Below are 20596 nucleotides of genomic sequence, written 5' to 3'. Positions count from 1 at the left end.
CGGCGGGCAGGAAACCGGAGCTTGAATCTTAACGCTCTCCTTACAGCTGAGGCTGAGAAGAGAGCGAGAGAGCTGGAACGTCTTCCCAAGAGCGGGCGGCAGGAGGCGCTGGCGGGTCCGCTCTAACGGGTCTATGATGGGCTCCCTGCCGAAATGAGTCCCTCATTCCCGCGGCCGAGGTGCTAAGAAACGGAGGGACGGACGCGCGCCGAGCGAGTGCTTCACAGCTCCTCCTTTCGCGGCTCAGCAAAGTAACTCCGATGGAGTAAGAGTGCAGCCGCGATCGCACCAGCCACCAGCGCCTGGCTTGAGCTTTTGCGCCCGGAAGGGGCGGGGAGGGTGGGGGGGAAAGAAGAGTATCGCCTCACCGCCAGCAAAGAAGAGAAGGCGGGGGGGGACGACTGTTGCCTTTCCCTTCTTTCTTTCCTTCCTTTCCCGACCAGGCAACAGGAGGCTCCGGGAAGGCGAGAGGTTTCCCTCTCGGCTCCGGGCAGAGACCGCCTGAGCAAGAGACTCCTAGTATAAAGTTATCCAAAGTCGCGATGGCCCCGGAGGCTGGAGCCTTCGGCTTACTGGCGGCGATCGTCTCCTTCGTCGCACCCTCGGCTGCCTTTCTGGGAGCAGCTCGTGGCCAGTTCTCGGCAGGTAAGGACTTGCTCCGTGCCATAGGCGTCCCGTTTCTATTGGGGGGGGGGGAGAGGAAAGGGGACCGCCGCCTCCTCCTCTGCCTCTCTTGGCTTCTCCCGCTGGGTGCCCGGGGAAACCTTTGGGGTTCGAAGAGCTCCCCTCCGGTTGGAAGAGAGGGGAGGCGGTGGAGGTTGTACCGAGGAAAGGGTCCCATTAGAGAAGGGGGGGTCTTCTTTCCCAGATGATTCCGCCACATTCCTGATTCGGGAAAGAGGGTGTCCGGCAACTTCATGCTTGCAACGGAGAGGTCCCCCCCTTCCCCGAAAAAGGGTAGCCGTTCGAGGGTTCTCCCTCTTGAGTAGCTTCGGAGGTTGGAGAAAGCGGAACGCCGCGGTGCCTTCCTTCCAAGAATCCCACCTTCGGCACCTTGACGCGTTCGGGAGGGAGAAAAGGGACCCTTGGAAAAGCGTGGTCGACTTTCGTTCGCCCTTTCCTCAGATCGCCCTGGCTAAGACTGGCGGCTGCGGGATGGGGCTCTTTGTGTAACAAAAATTATCATTGTGGAGTTTTTGCATTTTGGAACTGGACGGGGGAGGGCGGGAAGAGAAGAGCCATAGAGTTTGAAGGGGGCCCATTAGATTCTCGAATCCGACCCGCTGCTCTCGGGGCAGGAATCCACCAGGCTTTCCAGAGGCGGCACATTTTCGGCTTCTCACGCCAATCGTCGACCTCTCGCCTGGTCAGTTGCCCAGATCCTGTTGACATAGCCTTGGCTGGTTACCTTTTGGAATGTCTCCTCGCCTTTGTTAGTAGAGATGGGGGCGCTTTGGGAGGGGGGGGGACGACTGATTTCTGCGTGATCGCCACACACACACAGACACACACACACACGCACAAAAGGAATCCTCTTAAGTTTTTCCGGAAGCTTTCTCTAACTTCTTTGTATCTAAACTGAAAAGAAGCCGGAGGAGGAACAACTCAGCTGTTAACACTCAGTGTAGCTTTGCTTTGTATAACCGGAGTTTTGAAGGGAAGGTACGAGTGCTACAAGTCATCGCCTTACGGTCCCCTCCTCGGGTCGTTTTAGCAGCCCCTTTCCCTTTCAGAGGAAGGGAGAAACAGCCGCGAAAGAGTTAATATTTTGGCGCGGTTGTCAGGCTTTTTTTTTTTCTAAAGCAAACAAGCTGCACCCAACAGCGACGGGCCGATTCCTCCTTTCTTCTGTTGACTTTACTGCCGGGCTAACTTTTGGCCCGAGGGAGGTGATCTCGGCAGCAGCGACTTCCCGCGGGTACAATGGTTTTTGGACGCGCAGGCTCCCCCTGCGCAGACGTTCAGTACAACTTGGCCTGTGTTCTGGTTGGCGAGCGCCTTTCAGCCTCGCCTTTGTTTCTGGAAAAAAACGGTGATTAAGCGCCGAGGAGAAAGTCATCTGAAGGCTTTGGGGTGGTTGGGGGGTGGGGGGAGGAATGCAAGTTGACAGCTACAGAGCGAAATGCTGAAAGTCCCAAAAAACCTGCTTGCCCAGTTCAAGGGATGGTGCCTATTATATACATCCCAGAAACGGTACTGGCTGTAACCATACCCTTTTGTCTGGAAGGAAAAGCAGCCGTTCGATTTTAGTACTTGTCAAAAAGAACAGTTTTGCAAGTTTCCTCCCCAATACAGATTCATTTTAGAACCTACTGAGAGTGTTTGACCTCTGACACTCTTCCTTGTGTTTTCTATGTAAGATCAGAGAAACAGCCTGTCTTAATGTGCAGTCTTTTCTGTAGACAGAAAGTTGGAGATGGCAGGATTCTTATGCCACTCAACTCCATTGATTTCAAGGGAGCTTATTTCTGAGTTAGGTGGTAAAGAAGCCCGTCTAATAACACAAGCAATGTTTTATAAATTGAATTTTGAAATAAGTTTTCTTCCTCCCAAATGTTTGCAAAAACTGAAATCATGATTCAAAGTTTTGAAACGGTTGGCTGTGGATTGCTATGATTGAAAGATATTTATGGAGTGTGTTTTTAACAAAATATAAATAAAAGGTCTTATGCACATTTTGTCAATATTCTGATAACAATTGAGCTATTTCCATTCCATTAAAAAAAAAACACAATGCAAAACTTTTTTTTAGCGCCAGTAGTTTTGCTGTGTTATATTCAGTCAAAGACAAAGGGAGAATGTTTTCTTCATTTTCTCTAAAGTTACATGCTTTCTCTATCTTACTTGCTATGCTCAATCGCCTACCATTTTTATTCTGATCATTTAATCAGGCAATTTTTTTTTAGATATATCCATTTCAATGCAGTTAAATCTGTGGTGTGTATGGCTAGCTTTCATTTCCACATTCTGTTGCTGCTCTTTGTATTTCAGTTCTAGTTTTCTTACATACTCTTTACCCAAGGAAAGTTATGATAACTGCATATTCTACAAGTATATCATTCTTTGTAGCTTAGAATGTAGAATAAGGGACCAAGGTTACATCAGTATCATGGAATTTTATTAGGTGTGGTGACAGGAGGAAAACAGACACACACACAAATGAAAGGATTCTTAGTGGGTGATTCACAGACCACCTGCGATAGGACAGGAATTAAATTAACTGCCAGCAGCCTCTTGAACTGTCCTATTTTTTAAAAGAATAGATCACTACAATAAATTGGACAGATTTTTCTGGTATTGCTTGACTCTCAGTATTAAACACTCTCTAACCTTGACTTCAGATATCTGACAATCAAATTGAAATGCTGTCAGCTGGCCATTTATTAATACAGATTTCTAAGTTTGAAGAAAAAGATATGATTTTGAGAGATGCCACAAACTGCAACAGTGCAAGACTATGTTTTTCTTGAGTTTAGGATGTACAGCATAATTTGAGCTGAAGAGACCCTCTATAATTTTGTGTATTCTCTTCAGTTTTGTTATACATATTGTTAAAAATGGACTGATGTCCGAAACCAAAGACCTTGGGGTGCTGTAAATCAATTCAGGGAAACAATTATCTATCTAATAAATAGGGAACAAAAGACAATAAAACACAACAGGATTCATTTTTTATTCCAACTTTGTTATTTCATCAAACATTATCCTCAATATTGTTTTGAATAGACAATTGGACAAGCGACCTATTAATATACCTAGTGATGTGTATGATTATGCAAATGTAAATATACATTTGTCATGAAGTTTTTACATAGTAATTCCCTTCATCTGATTATAAGGAGTTCATTCTCATTCTTGTCTAGAGCTCTGTGTTTAAATTTATCAGATTCCGTGCAAATGTTGACTGTCTTGATCATTTAATTAACATTTTTAATAATGTCAGCAATGCCTTCAGTAACTCAGCGATGTGAGCACATTAATTGAAATTGTATTATAGTCTTTAGTTTAATTCCTGAATCATTTATTGGCATAGAAGCAATATGATTCAGAAGTAGTATAAAAACATAATACCGCTTTTTAAAAAATTAGATTGTGTAGGAGACTGTATGGGTTCTGGCCCTAAATATAGCTCACAAGATTCTGTGAAATTGGCCCTTTTCCAAATGACTTTCTCCTGTCATCGGTTTCTCTTCAGAGATATTTAGTGTGAATAAAAAGGTAAAGGAGTCTTTTACTCCTAGTTGTAGCTGACTTTAGGGGGCAGTGCTTATCTCAGTTTCAAGGCCATTGAGCCAGCGAACACATTTCCGTAGTCATGTGGCCAGCATGATATCATGGAGCCATGTTACCTCCCGACCAAAGTGGTACCTATTTATCTACCTGCATTTGCACACTTTCAAAATGATAGGTTGGCAGGAACTGAGGAGCTCACCCCATTGCACAGTGCTTGGGTCTCCAACATGGGCTGTTGGCTTTCCAGCTGACAAGCCCAATGTCTTAACTGCTGATCTATTGTATGAGTACAGACAAGAAATTAGAGATAAGGCAAGATGAAATGGTACCGATTACAGGGATTGTCAGAGAACAGGGCCACTATCTATCAGGAGAGAAGAAAACTGTAAAATGGGAAAATACCTGAACATGATCTTTTTTCCCTGTGCATTATTCACCCAGCCTTCCATCTAGATAGGTGGTATCAATTAACAGGTAGAAATTCCACCTCAAGAGTGTTCTTCAAAATTCTAGCTGTTCATTATCCTGCATTACGCTTTTGCTAATTGTAATGTAATATTCAATGACCATTGATCATACTTAATTCTTTTGTTTTGGAAATATTCTATCCATAATGTTTTTGTCTTGGAGTTATTTTGGATACACAAAATAACCTGTTTCACTTGTTGGCATATACTATTCTCTCTTGAGAAGAATATAGGTGAACTTGATGAGTGATTCATGGTTTGAAAATGGATTTTACAGTCATTATTGTATGTTAGATCTATCCTATGTGATTTATATATGCACGATCCAAAGCACTGTAGAAGTTGGAGGAGGGATGACTTATTCTTTTAATTGGTGGAAATGAAAGATCATTGCTGTTCTTTGGGGACACGTTTCTCACTTTTATTATATTTTTGTCAAACTTTTTCATTGAGAAATAATCTTTCCCAGGTGGATTCTTAGAATATTTTGAAGTGGGCAGTGAAGGAAATAATTATATAAAGATTTTGAATATCCAGATAACAGCTTGGTCAATATCAAGAAAATCCATGTACTGGAGTAGCACAATTTAATATTCCGTCTTAATAAAACTGATCAAGATATCAGAAAATATGTAAAATAATACCCTTAAAAATCTTTAAATTTCTTACCATTTGTGAAAGAACTTACTCCAGAACCAATCTCTTATCAGTAATGTAGTTTTTTTACTAATTAATCTGAAACCAGACACAATAGTATATTTTTTAAAAAGTGTAAAACACATATAATTCCACTGGTAATTTTACTGGGGAAGATGAGTTTAATTAGAAACAATATGATCTAGTTTGGCAAGTTCTAATCTAGGATTTTCTAAGCAAATAAAACTTAAGACAATTGAAATCTGGTCACTGTGCTTAAAAAAGGAAAGTTTCTGCCAGCTGATTTTGACGTTGGTCTACTCAGTGGTCTTTAAATGAAACACTAACACTTGACGATAACAAGAGATAAACTTGATCTTATCACTTGGTAATGACCTTTTTAACTCCTCTTTTTTTTAACTTGTATCTGATATCAGGTCCATTTCATAAAATTGGCAATATGTTGATAACTGCACATATGGTCACTGTTTCTGGAGTAGTCAATTCAATTGATTACAAAACACACTTGTGTTCTCTATGATCACAAAGCTTGTCCCCTAAGTAATGTAAAAAAAGGAAGCTTATGGAATAAGACATTCTCAGCCTGATCCTTTATCAAGACTTTTGAGGAGTAGAGGAGGAAGTGGGCAATGTCATGTGACCCATAAGGTTTATCTAAACCAATCAGAATGGATCACCTGGATTGGTTACTGATAAATTATGGAGTATAGTGTACATGTGGCCTCTATATAATTTGATTCACACATTGTTAAATCATGGTTTGCTTAATCATTATTGAATAAGTTTCAATTGTTTCAGCTTATGTTATTCTAAGCCCTAAACCATTTTAAAAGGACACGGTAGCTCAGTGGCTAAGATGCTGAGCTTATCGATCAGAAAGATTGGCAGTTCAGCAGTTTGAATCCCTAGCGCCGTGTAACGGAGTGAGCTCGCGTTGCTTGTCCCAGCTTCTGCCAACCTAGCAGTTTGAAAATGCGTAAAAAATGCAAGTAGAAAAAATAGGAACCACCTTTGGTGAAAGGTAACAACATTCCATGTGCCTCTGGCATTTAGTCATGCCAGCCACATGACCACGAAGAAGTCTTCGGACAGTGCTGGCTCTTCAGCTTTGAAACGGAGATGAGCAGCACCCCCTAGAGTCAGGAATGATCAGCACATATGTTCAAGGGGAACCTTTACCTTTAAACCATTGTTTCCATTGTGACAGTTGGGTTCACATAACATGATAAAAGTAGTCCTCATTGAGCAATTGATTTCAATGAAATGGTTGCTAAGCAAATAATGTGATGGAGAGGGAGAGGGAGAGAGAAAGAGACATCTCCTTTAGACAAAGTTATCTTGTGCAGTATTCTAGTGTTACTTTCAATGGCATCGATTGTTACCAGCACAGAAATTTGGACATAAATGGGCACATTTATCAGAAGATTATTGTTTTACTACTATTCATTACTGTTGTATTTGCAAATAGTTACCATTTGAGGCAGCTGCCAAATAACAACGACCTATACAGGTAGTACCTGCTTACCAATGATAGTTGGGACCAGGAATTCCATATTAAACAACACATCACATGACCATCCTGACTTACGACAGTAGTTCTGTCAGTCTTCGTTGTCATCAGTGAATCCTGGAGCATGTGATTAGCCATTTGCAACTAACTGCCGGCTAGCCTATTGGCTTGGCTTGTCAAAAGCCAACAGTGAAGATCACCAGTTTGTGAGCATGTGACCACAGGACACTGCAATGTTGTAATTGCATTTGTGGGCTGGTTGCCAAGTGCCTGAATCCAATCATGTGATTGTGGAGACAACTGAAATGGCTGTAACTTCAAGGACCACTCGTAAGTCCCCCTCATTCTATGCCCTCATAGGTCTTTGAATGGTCTCTGAATGAGTGGACATTAAACAGTGACTGCCTGTAGTTGAAAATCAAACACAGTCTCCCTGAAAGAGTTAACCTTTCAAGCATTTAACCACAGCCAAATAAATAGAATGCACTTTTATGCTTTGCACTTACTGAAAAAAAAAAAAGAGCTTGGCCTTCTGGCCTTAAGAATTAGCTAAAGACGTGTTACTTGAGAATCAAGTTAGTTTGGTGCCACTGAGTCCTACTTCGACATCTGATGGTGCTATAGACAAATGTCCACCATATTGCAGTAACAAATTATGGGTCTTCCAGGAACATTCCTCTAATCTTTTTGATCCCGTACATCCAAATACATCCCTTTCTTCTTCTCCACCCCGGATGATTCGGAAAGTTTAAGGTCTTTGCTCAGGAAGAGTAAATGTGATTACTTTTCATATTTGATTTTATTGAAATTTTTGTTTTATTTTGGGTATTGTGCATTGGTGTTATTTTTCCCCCATTTCTTCGTTTGAACAGAGGAACTGCAGTTGTTAAAGTAATGTAAATTCAAATATTCGACGTCTTATATGGTAATAACATACCTTTCTTTCCTGCATATCTCAGTAATCTCTTTGCTCTTTTCCCCTTTTTAATTTTTTTTGCCTTTGAATCATTCTGGGATTGAGACCAAATGACTGGCCCAAAGCCAGCTGACTTCATATCTAAGATGGGAACACACTCTCCCAATTTTTAGCCTGGTGCTTTAACCACTACACCAAGCTATTTCTACATTGTTCCTATCTATCTACTGTACATTGGCTTCCACTCGTTGATTTCCTGAAGCTTTGCCAATAAAGTCCATAATTGGCTTGCATCACATGTTTGAAGTGTGAGTCTTTGCTTGTTCTTCACTGCTTCAGAAGAATTGCATTTTTAAAAATTTGGTTCATAAATTAGCTGTTCTTGCAGTTCATGGGACTCTTAATAACTGTCTGTAAAATCCATAATTCAGGAGCATCTTATCTTATTTCCCCTGCTCTTTCTCAGTTTCCACCTTTCCAAGTTATAATGTATTGCTGGAAAAAACCATTGCATTAACTATTCTTATCTTTGTTGTCATAGAAATATCATTCATGATTTTGTCTAAATTTGTCACTGCCTTCCTCCCTAGAATTAATCACTTCTTTATGTCTCTAGCATGTAGCCTATCGCTTTATTCTTGACCTGAAGAAATTAAAATTATCTGCTACCTCCAGTTCTTTGCTATGAACTGTAAGTTCACTGAGCTTGCTGTTTGACATTATCTTTGTTTCCTTAATATTACTCAGTAACATAGAATTTTTCCTTTTCCCTTATAACTTTCATAATTATTTCTTCCAAGTCTCATTCTTTTCAGCTAACAAAGTGATGCTATCTACATATCTCAGTCTGTTTGTATTTTGACCTCCAATTTTGATTTTAGCTTCACCTTTTTCCAGTAGATAGGGGTACGGCATTCATCTTTGATTCGCTCCGTACTTTTTTTGAACCTGTTTCTTCCAATGCTATTTTTATATTACTTCTTTGTTTCACTATAAATATTTCTTTGAAGTATAATTGAATAGTTATGCATTGCTATATTTCATATTGCGATTTCTCTATATTGCTAAAACTTCATGTCTGTTTGATACTTTTTAAACTTTCAATTCCAACCTTCAATCGTTGGTAGAAATAATTATCATAGAACATTTTTTTAAACCAACGAATGACAAATGGGCTAATTTACACAATGTATCCAAATCTAAGATGAATGACTCCCATGGGATTGAGGGAAGAACAAGGAAACACTTTGGATGACTGCTGGCAAGTAGAGCTGGCTGGTGGAGGGGTGGGTGGGTGTTGGCAGTCCATGGATGAGTCCTATTCATCCCTGAAGACAGGGGCCCTGTGGTGACATAGTGGCATGGGAAGCAGGGGTTCAGTTTGCCTTGCAGTTTACCACTCCTTTTGTTCTCTCCCCCGACCCCCAGCAAACTGATAGGTAGTTTCATGGATCAGAGGAGGAAGAAGTTTCAATTAGGCTCTGCTGGGCAGCCAAGAGGGTAGCTGAAACATTTCCAGCCCCCTATACCAGCGATGGCGAACCTTTTTTGGCTCGCGTGCCATAGGTGGGGGGAGTGCAGGGGGGTCTTGTGCGGGCGTGCTGCACCCGTAATGCAATGGGCGATCCCCCAGTGCGCATGCGCGCACTACAGGCACAACCTCCATTTTGTGCATGCTTTTTTCGCCCTCCCCAGGCTCCAGAGGCTTTATAGGAGCCTGGGGAGGGCGAAAACAGCCTCCCCCACCTCCCTGGAAGCCCTCCAGAGGCTTCAGGGATGTTCAGGAGACTTCCCTGAAGCCTCCGGAGCAGTCAAAATGACCCTCCGAGCAAACTGGAAGTGACAGTTTGCTGGGAGAGTTGTTTTGAGCGCTCCGAAGGCTTCAGGAACCTTCAGGAAGCTTCCCTGAAGCCTCCGGAGCAGTCAAAACAAACCTCCGAGCAAACCGGAAGTCCGTTCCTGAACTTCCGGTTTGCCCGTAGGGCTGGTTTTTTGTGCTCCGGAGGCTTCAGGGAAGCTCATGAAGCCTCCCGAGGGCCTCCGGGGGGGATGGGGGAGGCTCTTTTCACCCTCCCCACATAACACACAGACTCCTATAAACCCTCTGGAGCCTGGGGAGGGTGAAAAATGACTTTATAAAAGGGTGAACTCAGGTGGCCAGCGCATGCATGCGCACTGGCCAGCTGACAGGGCAGCGCCTCGCGGGTCCTGACAAATGGCTCCACGTGCCACCTGTGGCACGCGTGCCATAGGTTCGCCATCACTGCCCTATACTGTATGTAGAGATGCGGTGGCTCAGTGGCTAAGATGCTGAGCTTGTTGATCAGAAAAGTTGCCAGTTCGGCGGTTTGAATTCCTAATGCCGTGTAATGTAGTGAGCTCCCCTTACTTGTTCCAGCTTCTGCCAACCTAGCAGTTTGAAAACATGTAAAAATGCAAGCAGAAAAATAGGAACCACCTTTGGTGGGAAGGTAACAACATTCTGTGCGCCTTTGGCGTTTAGTCATGCTGGCCACATGACCACGGAGATGTCTTTGGACAACACTGGCTCTTCAGCTTTGAAACAGAGATGAGCAGCACCCTCTAGAGTTGGAAACGACTAGCACATATGTGCAAGTGGAATCTTTACTTTTACCTTTATACTATATAGGGAAAGAAGAATGACTCAATGGGTCATGAGTTATCTAGTGATATGGTACAGCAGAGTTACTCATCTGTGCATTATCTTGTAAAATTGTGCAAACCATTTAAAAGAAGGTGGTTTGGCATGATGGGAGTGTGTTTAGAACATCTCTTATTTGACAAATTAAAGCAGCCATGACTCTTTCCAGGCTTATGCACTTTTGGTCCAGCCCTTTAGCTCCCACATCATGTTGAGTCTCCCCTCTGCCACATGGACATATGTGTAAAAGTGGAAGGGCTGCAGCAGATACTCTCAATCTGGAGTTAAGATTTCAAGGTTTTAATAATGTATATAGCAACAAATATGCAGGTTTTTTCCCTCAGTATTTTATTTTATGCATTTAAATCCATTTTTCCCCCTGAGGTTGAAAAATTTAACCAGACTCTTAAAGAGATCCATGGAACAAAAAGGTTGAGGTTACAAATGTATTAATACATTTTACCTATGTTAGATTAAGTATTAGCATAAATATTTTTTTAGGAATTGTTTTTTTATGTTTTAATGCTTGATTGGGAACCTCCAAGCATTTGGTAAAAGATGGGTGAATTGAACTAGTTACCAAATACAATAATTTTAAATCTTAAACTAGTACCTCAAATACTCCACATGGCAGAAAACCAAGTCACGAGGTCATCTGTATAATAGGGACATCTGTTGTAGTAGTAAAGAGATAGCAAAGTTACATCTTGATTGGAGATTATGAGGGAATCCCAGGGTGTAGACTACAATGACGGTGGGAAGGTGACTAAACAATTTGTCCCCCCCCCATCTTATTGTCAAGAAAGCATGTAACTATCAAGGATGAGAGAGCTATGAACTCTAAAGAGTTTTTATCCTTATTAAATAGGAAACTGAGAAGACTAGAAGTGATTTGATTCCAGGAATTTGCTTTAGGATATGCAAGTGAAATTTGTTGGCCACTTAAATCAGCTGCATCCTTTTCCAGCAGAGTGTGGCTGAAGTGAAAAGGTTTTCTAAGCAGTTGTTGTACTATTCTAGAATAAGCTACAGCTGTCTTAATGAGTCACTGACAGGTGCTGAACTCTGATGTACCTTTTTAAAACTGGATCTGAAGCATCATACAGCCCTTGAAACTGGTACATTACAAGGAAAGAGGAGTCAGCCTCCAACATATTTTTTTTATTTCTTGTAATATTTCTGAGCTCCAAATATGCAAATTAAAAAAGTGGTGGCTACAGCCTAAAGCAGCAGTTCTCAACCTGTGGGTCGGGACCCCTTTGGGGGTCGAACGACCCTTTCACAGGGGTCGCCTAAGACCATCGGAAAATTGCAAAATTGCAGTTATGAAGTAGCAATGAAAATAATTTCATGGTTGGGGGTCACCAGAACATGAGGAACTGTATTAAAGGGTCGAGGCATTGGGAAGGTTGAAAACCACTGGCCTAAAGCTTTGAAAAGTTGCCTACCTGCTTAGAAAAAAAGGGCATTGGAATTGTACAGAGAGCTTCATTGCATGTTAGTTTTCTAATAAATGAATACTTTGTGTTACCCTTTTATGGGTAGATTAATCTCTATCCGTGATAGTCATTAGAACATCCATGATACCTTCTTAACCTTTCTGTTGTATTTACCAGTCCAAAATGTTGGCTTATTTCTCTCTCCCTGATTCTTTTTTGTTATTCAATTTTTTTATTGGTTTTTTAAAAAGATTTCAGGGAAAAAGGGTTATAGGGTATAAAACATTTTTGACAGCTACATCATGCGGGGGGGAGAAGCCCCCCCCCAGGTCTTGCAACTTACAAACAATGATAGAAAAATATCAGCATTTACCTAAGTATTAGCAGTTTAAAATTTGACACAAAATCATCAGTATGTTTCAATCATTTGTTTTGTATCACTTCCATAAAAATACATTGTAGCAACAATTGCAATAGTATTCCAAATCACTTATGTGATCTGAGTCTTCTGGCTGTTGCATCCTCTCTCCCATCCACCGGCTGAGCCTCAGCCCCTCCCTCCCTTGTTTCTTGTGTGACATCCCCCATTTCACCTAAAAGAGCACTATGTTTTTTAGCAAAAGCCTCTGCTTCCGCTGGTGTGTGAATTCTAATTCTGCTGCCCTCCCAAAAAAATCAGCATGCCTTCTGGAAAAAGCCATCTGAACCAGACCCCGTTATTATATAATTTTTTTGCTAAGAAGGAATATTTCCTTCTATTATCTCTTACTTTTGGGGGGATCTGTTTAAGAATGGTTATCTCTTTATCTTTATATTTTAGTGGTCCTCCCCTTTGAGCTCCTAGAACCTCATCTCTTGTAGTTTTTCTAAGAAATTTAATATGAACTTCCCTTGGGACGTTATGTGTTCTTGCGTAGGCCGAATTAACCCTATAAATCAGGTCAATATCCCACCAAAGCTGTTGTTTCTCTCTATTAATATACTCTGCTAGTATTGTGGTCATAATCTCCTTGAGATCTTCATTCTCAGCTTCTGGCAAATTTTGGAACCTAAGAAAAAAAGACATCCTTTCAAATTCCATTTTTAACATCTGGTTCTCAAATTCTGTATTCCCCCTCTGGATTGTCTTCATCTCATCTCTAATCCCAACCGCCCCCTCCTCCAGCACACCAATCCTCTGTTCATTCCGTGTGGTTTGCTGGTTCATCTCTCTGAGCTCTTCCTTTAAGTCCTGCAATTGTTGTTTAATTTCGTCCTGTCCCTTTAAGATGTTTTGAAGCATCTGCTGGGTAGACAGGTCTTTTGCACTCTCTTCAGAGGCCTTGGGTTGTAGGAAAGATCCCATTTGTGACTGGTGTGCAGGGCTAGACGTTGAAGATGTTGGGGCCGACGAGGCCTTACCAGGTGGTAATTTCTTAGGACCCATCATAAGGCTCAGAGTTAATTGTTATTCTGTACAAATAAATGGCGTCTGGGAGAGCACAGCCGGCAGGGATCACCAAACAAGCAAGTCCAAAGGAGAACAGGTCCTCTAGCAGAGAAGTTAAAACAAATAGGCGGGTCAAGATATTCCAAGTCCAGGTCTCTGGGGTGGAAATTAGTTGAAAGCCATAAAGTTTTCCAAGGGAGGAGTCTCATTCATAAAGACAAAGAAGGAGGAGGAAGTTGGCCATCTTGGGTCAGCCAGTATAGGTGATCAGGAAAACAACAAAGTCAAAATTTCCATAAGTAGTTTAAAAAAGAATCAGTTCAGCCATCCTTTCTCTCGCAATTGTAGCCAAAGAAGAAGATTCCCCCCCCCATTATTTAAGGGAAGTGAAAGTAGTTTTTAAACTTTCTCTCTCCCCCATGAAGGGGAGGGATTTTTCAAATGCCGCTTTTCCGAAGGGGGTGGAATTTTCCCCCCCTCCAATCTAAGCTCCTCCATAGGTTGAAACAAACAAGGCAGGAAAACTGCAAAACCATCAGAAGTGTAAAAATAGTAAAAGACCTGGAGAGCCCCTAGGCTCACCGCTCTTCAGCTGCTTCGTTCTAATTGTTTAAGCCTCCCAGAGCCGTCCGGCGAAGAGGCGACGTCACTCGCCCCCCCACTGCTCCCTGGCGCCTAGGCGAAGCTGGGAAACACACCCCCACCGGCTGCCGCCGCTGCGGGGGTCCCAGCAAGCTGCCTTTCGGCAGGAGATCCTTCGCTCGAGCCTCCTGTGCTCCTTTCGGAGCCCGCCAAGGGAGCGATCGGCAGACTACACGTCCGTCGCCATTCGGTCCCGGAAGCAGAAGTCCGATCAGCAGACTACACGTCCGTCGCCATTCGGTCCCGGAAGCGGAAGTCACTGTTGGCTTATTTCTCTCTCCCTGATTCTTATCTTAATTGTAAAACTCCTTCTAAAGAGGACTCTGCATGCACAAACTTGCATTGGATAAGTGTGTATTAAAACAGTTGTTACAACAACAGTATATTTTACCTGAACGGGAGTGCTTGTTATTAAATACTAGTGATTGTCTATTGTGCTGTTTCATTGAGACAATGGTGGTTACAATGATGACCTAACCTATGCCACACACGCCACAGGTTGCACGCAGAGCCCTCTCTGTGGGCACGCCAGCTGTTGCCCCAGCCCAGCTCTACCACACGTGTGTGTGCCTCCCACTGGCCAGCTGGTCTTTGGGTCTCTGCTGCGCATACGTGGGGGGCAGGGAGCACAGGAAGCACTTGCATTGCATTTTGGGGCCTTGTGCAATGCCCCGCCCCTGTTTTGTCTTTCAGGTTGGTGTAGGAGGCCTTTCAGGCTTAAAACGGGGTGCAGGGAGGGGGTCCCCGCACACACATTGCATTATGGGTATGCGATGACAAAAATATTAGCCATTACTGGTCTAAAGTCTTTATGCCTTTTTTTGTTTTTGTTTTGTTTTTGCTTCTGTTTTTATTATTGTAAGCATCCCAGAATTGTGTGCCCACTGGATGGGAAGCCATATAAATCTTATAAATGCAATTAGAACCTTGAATTGAATAAAATCAAGGGCAAGGTTGTGTATGAAACAGAAAATGCAATTTGTTTCCAAAGCAAAACAAACATATTGCAATTTGGGAGTTTTGCTGAACTGTTCCAGGCAGACTGTTGCTTGGCATAGCTGAAACCCGGTTTCTTATGTTGATTGTGTCCAAGACAAAAACCTAGAAGAGTCTTATAAAGCTTACCCTTTTCTCCCTCTTCCTCTGCAGAACACGCTTGGCATCCTGTCAGTTGGTCTTCCTCGTAGCTCACTTTCCTAACTTCCTCTAATGCTTCACTTAAAAGACATAGGAAGTGGTGGAAACTAATGGGATGTAGGTGAAAGAGGCCTTGTTAGCTATGCCAGGTAAATCAGGCAGGAAACACAACTAGATGAGCTAATTCTACTTCATTGTAAGGCTACATTAATAAAACTTTGTGGGTCTGAATATACAAATCTCCTGACATCTTCTTTACTGTCTGAGAATCTAGGAAAGATCCATTCTGACTGTCTTTCTCCATCCATTATGCAGCTGCAGACAAGTTCTCTCTTATCTGACTGTTCCCTAGGTATCATTTCTTCACCCTGTCTCTCAAAGTATTTCTCACATACCATTGGCAGGCACATTGGGAGAAGCAGGAGTTTTATAACCAATGTTTGAAGCTAAGGACAAGGTTGGTGATATCATACAATTGGTCTGCCCACCCCCCAAACTTCCCAGCTTTTTTCTTTCTCTACTGCTTGCTGCTATTGCTGCTTTTAGTTTTTTTCCCCCTGCCTCCCCCCTCCCTCATCTGAAAAACTTCTGCCCTGGGGACTTGACATACAAGCTTTGATCCAGGCACAGATCACCAAGAAACTAGCTTTTCCATTTACTGAATACCTGTCAAGCATAGCAAAACAAGCCGGCCAAAGTTCAGTTCTTTATTTGTTTATACCTTATAGACAGAATCTTGCCAGACTAAATCTACACTACTAAATCTATACCCCAAGCGACTGTATATATACTTGGCAATTCTAGGGAGTGGTTATCCTTTCTCTTCTCTTTCTCTTCCCACAATCCACTTTAGGATTGTGCTGTCTCTTCTTTCCCCTCTCTTCCCAGATTATGCTCCTTTCTTCCCTTCTTGCCCAGGAACCTGCTGCATTATTTAGTCTTATCACACCACACACCCTTTTCCTGGACACATTGCATCACAATACTTCTCCAACCAAAGGTTGATATATATCTGGGTTGATAAATGAAGGACTGACCTTATATATTTATGCCCATCTTTTGGTCATATCAAACCATGTGCCTAGCTTCAGTTGCACTTAATCTGTGTTTGTTATTGTGAAATAAGCATTTGTGCAGTATGTATTAGAATAAATGAAATGTTAGAGCTAAGACAAAGTTGTGACTCAGCCATAAATTTTGCTATGGAAACAGCCACTGAAGTGTATTTATTCAGCATTGTAACATTTTTCTTAATTGAGATATAGCTAGCCTTGTTAAGAAACATGCACCTTGAAGTATTCTTGCACATTTTTGAGAAAAAAAATAGAGTAATCAAGCAATAAACAAAATATCTAGTACGGGACTGTTATTAATAGCAAGGCTTGGATTTGGAAGATTCAAACTCAGCTTGGTCATGAAGCTCATAAGTAATGCGGGTGCAATTTTTCCTTTCTTAATAGGAATGTGGGAGACAAAACAGAAAAAATAAATAAATGGGATGAGAAGAACCATTACGTACTGTATATTGTCTTGAATTTCTTATAGAACAACAGAAACAAAATAGAACCCTTAAAACATTAACTTATATGGAAGAGTAGCTAGATCCTTTATATAAATCATTAGTTGTGATAATGTTGGGGGGAAAACATAGTTAAGACCCCTTTATATGTTACATTCGTATATGATCATTGCAATTTTAAAAAAGTGACTAACTAGTAGAAATATCTGCTATTATACCATATATATTTGATGGCAAAGCTAGACAACATACTAAATAGCAGAGACATCATCCTGCCAACAAAAGGGCATATAGTCACAGCTATGGTTTTCCCACTTGCAATGTATAGCTGTGAAGGTTGGACCATAAGAAAGGCTGAGCACCAAAGAATTGAGGCCTTAGAACTATGGTGCCGGAGAAGACTCCTGTGAGTCCCTTGGACTGCAAGGCGATCAAACTGGTCAGTTCTAGAGATCAACCCTGACTGCTCTTTAGAAGGCCAGATCCTGAAGATGAAACTCAAATACTTTGGCCACCTAACCTAATGAGAAGGAAGGACTCACTGGAGAAGAGCCTAATCCTGGAAAAGTTGAGGGCAAAAGAAGAAGGGGACAACAGAGAATGAGGTGGCTGGCTGGAGTCATTGAAGCAGTAGGTGTGAGCTTAAATGGACTCCAGAGGATAGTAGACGACAGGAAGGCCTGGAGGAACATTGTCCATGGAGTTGCGATGGGTCGGACATGACTTTTCAACTAACAACAACAACAACAATTTGATATTATATGCAAAGATCTAATAGTATATGTAAATTCAGTAGTCCCTTTTTTGAGTGTGTCTTCAGGTGAAATGTGCTTCTTGCTACATAATTTTGTGAATATTTTCCCCATTTCCTTTGAAGGAAATAACATTGGATAAAGAATGTGATCATCCCTCCTTGGCATATTTTCAGAGATTTCTAAACAGGGTTGGGTCACAGGACAGTTATACTGTGGCACATTCATCCATCAGTGAGACACGTGATACATTTTCCAGTTTCTGTAAAAGCAGGCTGATACTTTTTTTCCAAAGGAATTGTCTCTGCTCATTTTACTTCTGGTGTCTCAGCACAGGGTCAGTTTTCCTTCTCTCCTTAAGGTATCTGAACCATTAAACCCTGAACCATGTAAATCAGTTTATCACCTAATTCTGAGAACTATGGATGAAGGGGCCAATTGGGCTTGAGTGGCCAAGATCGTCATTACAGTGAAGGAACAACACAGATAATATTTTTGGACACATTTGAGTTGGCAGGAGAGGTTAGTCTTGTCTTTAAATTGACAGTGTGTTTAAAACACTTTGTCTGAAGTTTACAAGCCATATAACTCTATGCAAAAATTGGAGAAACCCCATGTATAATTTTAAAGACACTGGTTATACTATGTAGTAAGCAGATAATTGTTCTCTCCAGGTATCCAGATGCTATGAATATCTCCTTGATGGCTACATTAGGGCAGCAGCCCCCAAATGTGTTAGCTACATGTTCTAAAAAGATTGTTTCATGGAGTGCACTCCACAATACCTTAGTTGTTTATCTGAGACGGAAAGAGCGCCTGAAAATAAATTGAAGCTAATGTGTGTAGCGTATGTAAAATAAATTAATGAGCCCTATGAAGTTTGTGAAGTAGTCTTAAGTGTGAAGGATGTTGGCTTCAGCCCTTGAGGCAGCAGAGCCTGGAAGCAATCAAGAATTCAAGAAAGCATTACAGAACTGCTTGTGTTTAATTAGCTTATGCACTAGAGACTCCCTGGAGGATACACTAACGCAAGGAAGGAGTTGGTAAATGTTTAGTCATTTCTTCCAGAAGAATGTATCCTGCTTTGCTTTTGAGACCTTATCAGAGGGCTGGTGCAGATTTCATAATTGGCCTCTAATTCATGGGTTGGTCTCATCAATAGCCTCTCTGTGATAAATTAGTAAAATAAAGTTTGACACAATGATACCTGAATAATTTTTATTTAAATTATAAAATCTTTGTAAATTATTTTGAGATCTTATCAGGCACTTCCTGTTTTGTTGGCTGAAAACTCAGATGAGAAGTTGGAATGCAATCCATTTCATTTCATAGATTTTTCATCCGTATATCACATCCATGGGATTCTGAATATTACCTGAATTAATAAATACACATAAAAAATAAACAAGGAAGCCTCCATTTAGCAAAACTGTATGTATGAATCTTAGATTGAAGGGAAATCGTTCCTAAATAATTCACAACTTGGGAGCACACCTTAAATCAAGATTTCAAGTTTGCTTATGAATTGTAGTTCATTGGGAACAATTCAGATGTGATATAAAACTATGCTCAAATATAGCTTCAGGGATTTAGGAGAATTTGAGTAAACGATCTGTGAACATACACTGCTTTAAAAAAAGTCTAGATTTATAGCTTGCTACTGCAGTTTAATGCGTGGTATTGCACTATTAGTTAACATCTAGGCACTATTTTCCAAAACATCTTTCTGAAGCAGGTGTCAATTAAGAATTTGGAATTCATCTTATATTGTTCTGTAAAGAAGAACTTGGAGGATCATGTACTTCTTTACATGTGTCTTCCAGGGAACACTAGTATTGTGTGGACCAAGCTAGCTGCCTTCCTTTTAGAATCAGCATACCTTCTTGTGAAACAAGCTCATTCTAGTCTTGTAGGGTCATTGATACAGTTCTTGGTCCACCAGAAGATCATGGTTAGTGAAGCTTTGCAGCCAAGATAGTAGTGCTGTAGGGAAGCAAAGAGGATTCCTTTGATTTTTTTGAATTATTCTGTTCAAATAATTTGGATCTTGAGACTGAGCCAGAAGAAGGAGAGGATCACTTCCTGGCCCTGATGAAAAACCAAATTCAGTCTAATAACAAAATCTTAGCTAAAGTGCAGACTAGTGATCTCTAGCTGATAATGCAAAACTCTTTCTGTTGCTGATTCCATGTGGCCACATTTATAGCTATCAGTAGTGACAGTTTTTATGTCAAATTCGTTAAGGCTAACTCATGCATGGGTTCAACCGTATTAGAATAATACGGGGCCTATGATGAATACCACTAGCTCATAAATGATTGTAGTATAGAAGTTTCCTGATGTGATCGTAAGCCGAAAAACAGCACAGTCAGGATTTTCTTGCCTGCTATGTATGGTTCAAATTCAAGGTATGGGCAGCTTTAAAATAATCTCAACAAGAAAAGAGTTGACCTGCCTATAAATATTAAGAAAACAAGTTAGATTAACACAATAAACCAAACTTGATCTATGTAATTAATCAAACATTAAGAGGCTACTCTTAGTTTATTGGTAACGGAATGGCTAAATCAACTAAAGTTGTAGGAAACACTTTGTGTTTAAAACATTGGGATATGTTTATATCACATCTGGTTCTGAGTATTCCAGAAGGAGTCTAATCTTGGAATTGACCATTCTTAGAGCAGACCACAATCAGCACACTTTTATTTTCAGGCCAGGGCAAACCAACTATCATGAAGTTGGAACAGGTTATTATGAGGCTTGAACGTTTAGTGGTGTACAAAAATGTTTTGTACACCACTAAATTTAACTACAGCAAAATTAGCATTGGGCCCGAGTACAGCAGGCTCAACTCTGAGCTAGAGGCTGTTGGTCAGGTTCATCCTGAGATATGCTGAGATTAGAAACTAGATGGACATTCCATATCTTAATCTAATTTTGAGATAGCTCAAAAGCATCATGGAGTAGGAGAATTAAAGTGATCTGGTAGGGAAGACACATTGGCAGGAAGATAGTAAATTAGCCCCATTTTCCAAACTGGTACTACCTAGTTATGTTAATTTTATAGTTCCCAGAATTGGAAGTATGTGGGAGTTATAATTCCAGTTATAATCTGGTAAATTCCAGGATGAGGGAAGTATAACTAGAATTCACATTGGCAAGCCTTAATCTGAATTGCAGGTAGTCCTCATTTAGCAACCTCAATTGATACTGGAAGTGGCATTAAGTGAAGT

At 41.2% G+C, this 20596-nt stretch overlaps 1 protein-coding gene across 8 annotated transcripts in view; it reads left to right on the top strand.

Moving 5' to 3' along the window:
* The first annotated feature begins 340 nt into the window (after window positions 1–340).
* The window catches only part of PTPRK (protein tyrosine phosphatase receptor type K), a 415019-nt gene continuing 394763 nt past the window's right edge, over window positions 341–20596 (top strand). For 3 of the 8 annotated variants that reach the window (XM_081941536.1, XM_081941532.1, XM_081941531.1), the window contains exon 1: window positions 348–645. In XM_081941536.1, coding sequence (XP_081797662.1) covers window positions 543–645 — 103 coding nt within the window. In that variant the 5' untranslated portion in view covers window positions 348–542. Of the gene's footprint in view, window positions 646–20596 lie in introns of all 8 variants that reach the window. The other 5 variants (XM_081941530.1, XM_081941529.1, XM_081941534.1 and 2 more) reach the window with 3 other exon arrangements.

This window comes from Natrix helvetica, assembly GCF_964273705.1.
Source record: "Natrix helvetica genome assembly, chromosome: 2".
Taxonomy (NCBI): Eukaryota; Metazoa; Chordata; class Lepidosauria; order Squamata; family Natricidae; genus Natrix; species Natrix helvetica.
The sequence above is the reverse complement of the archived record's forward strand: the minus strand, read 5'-3'. Positions and strand labels throughout refer to the sequence as shown.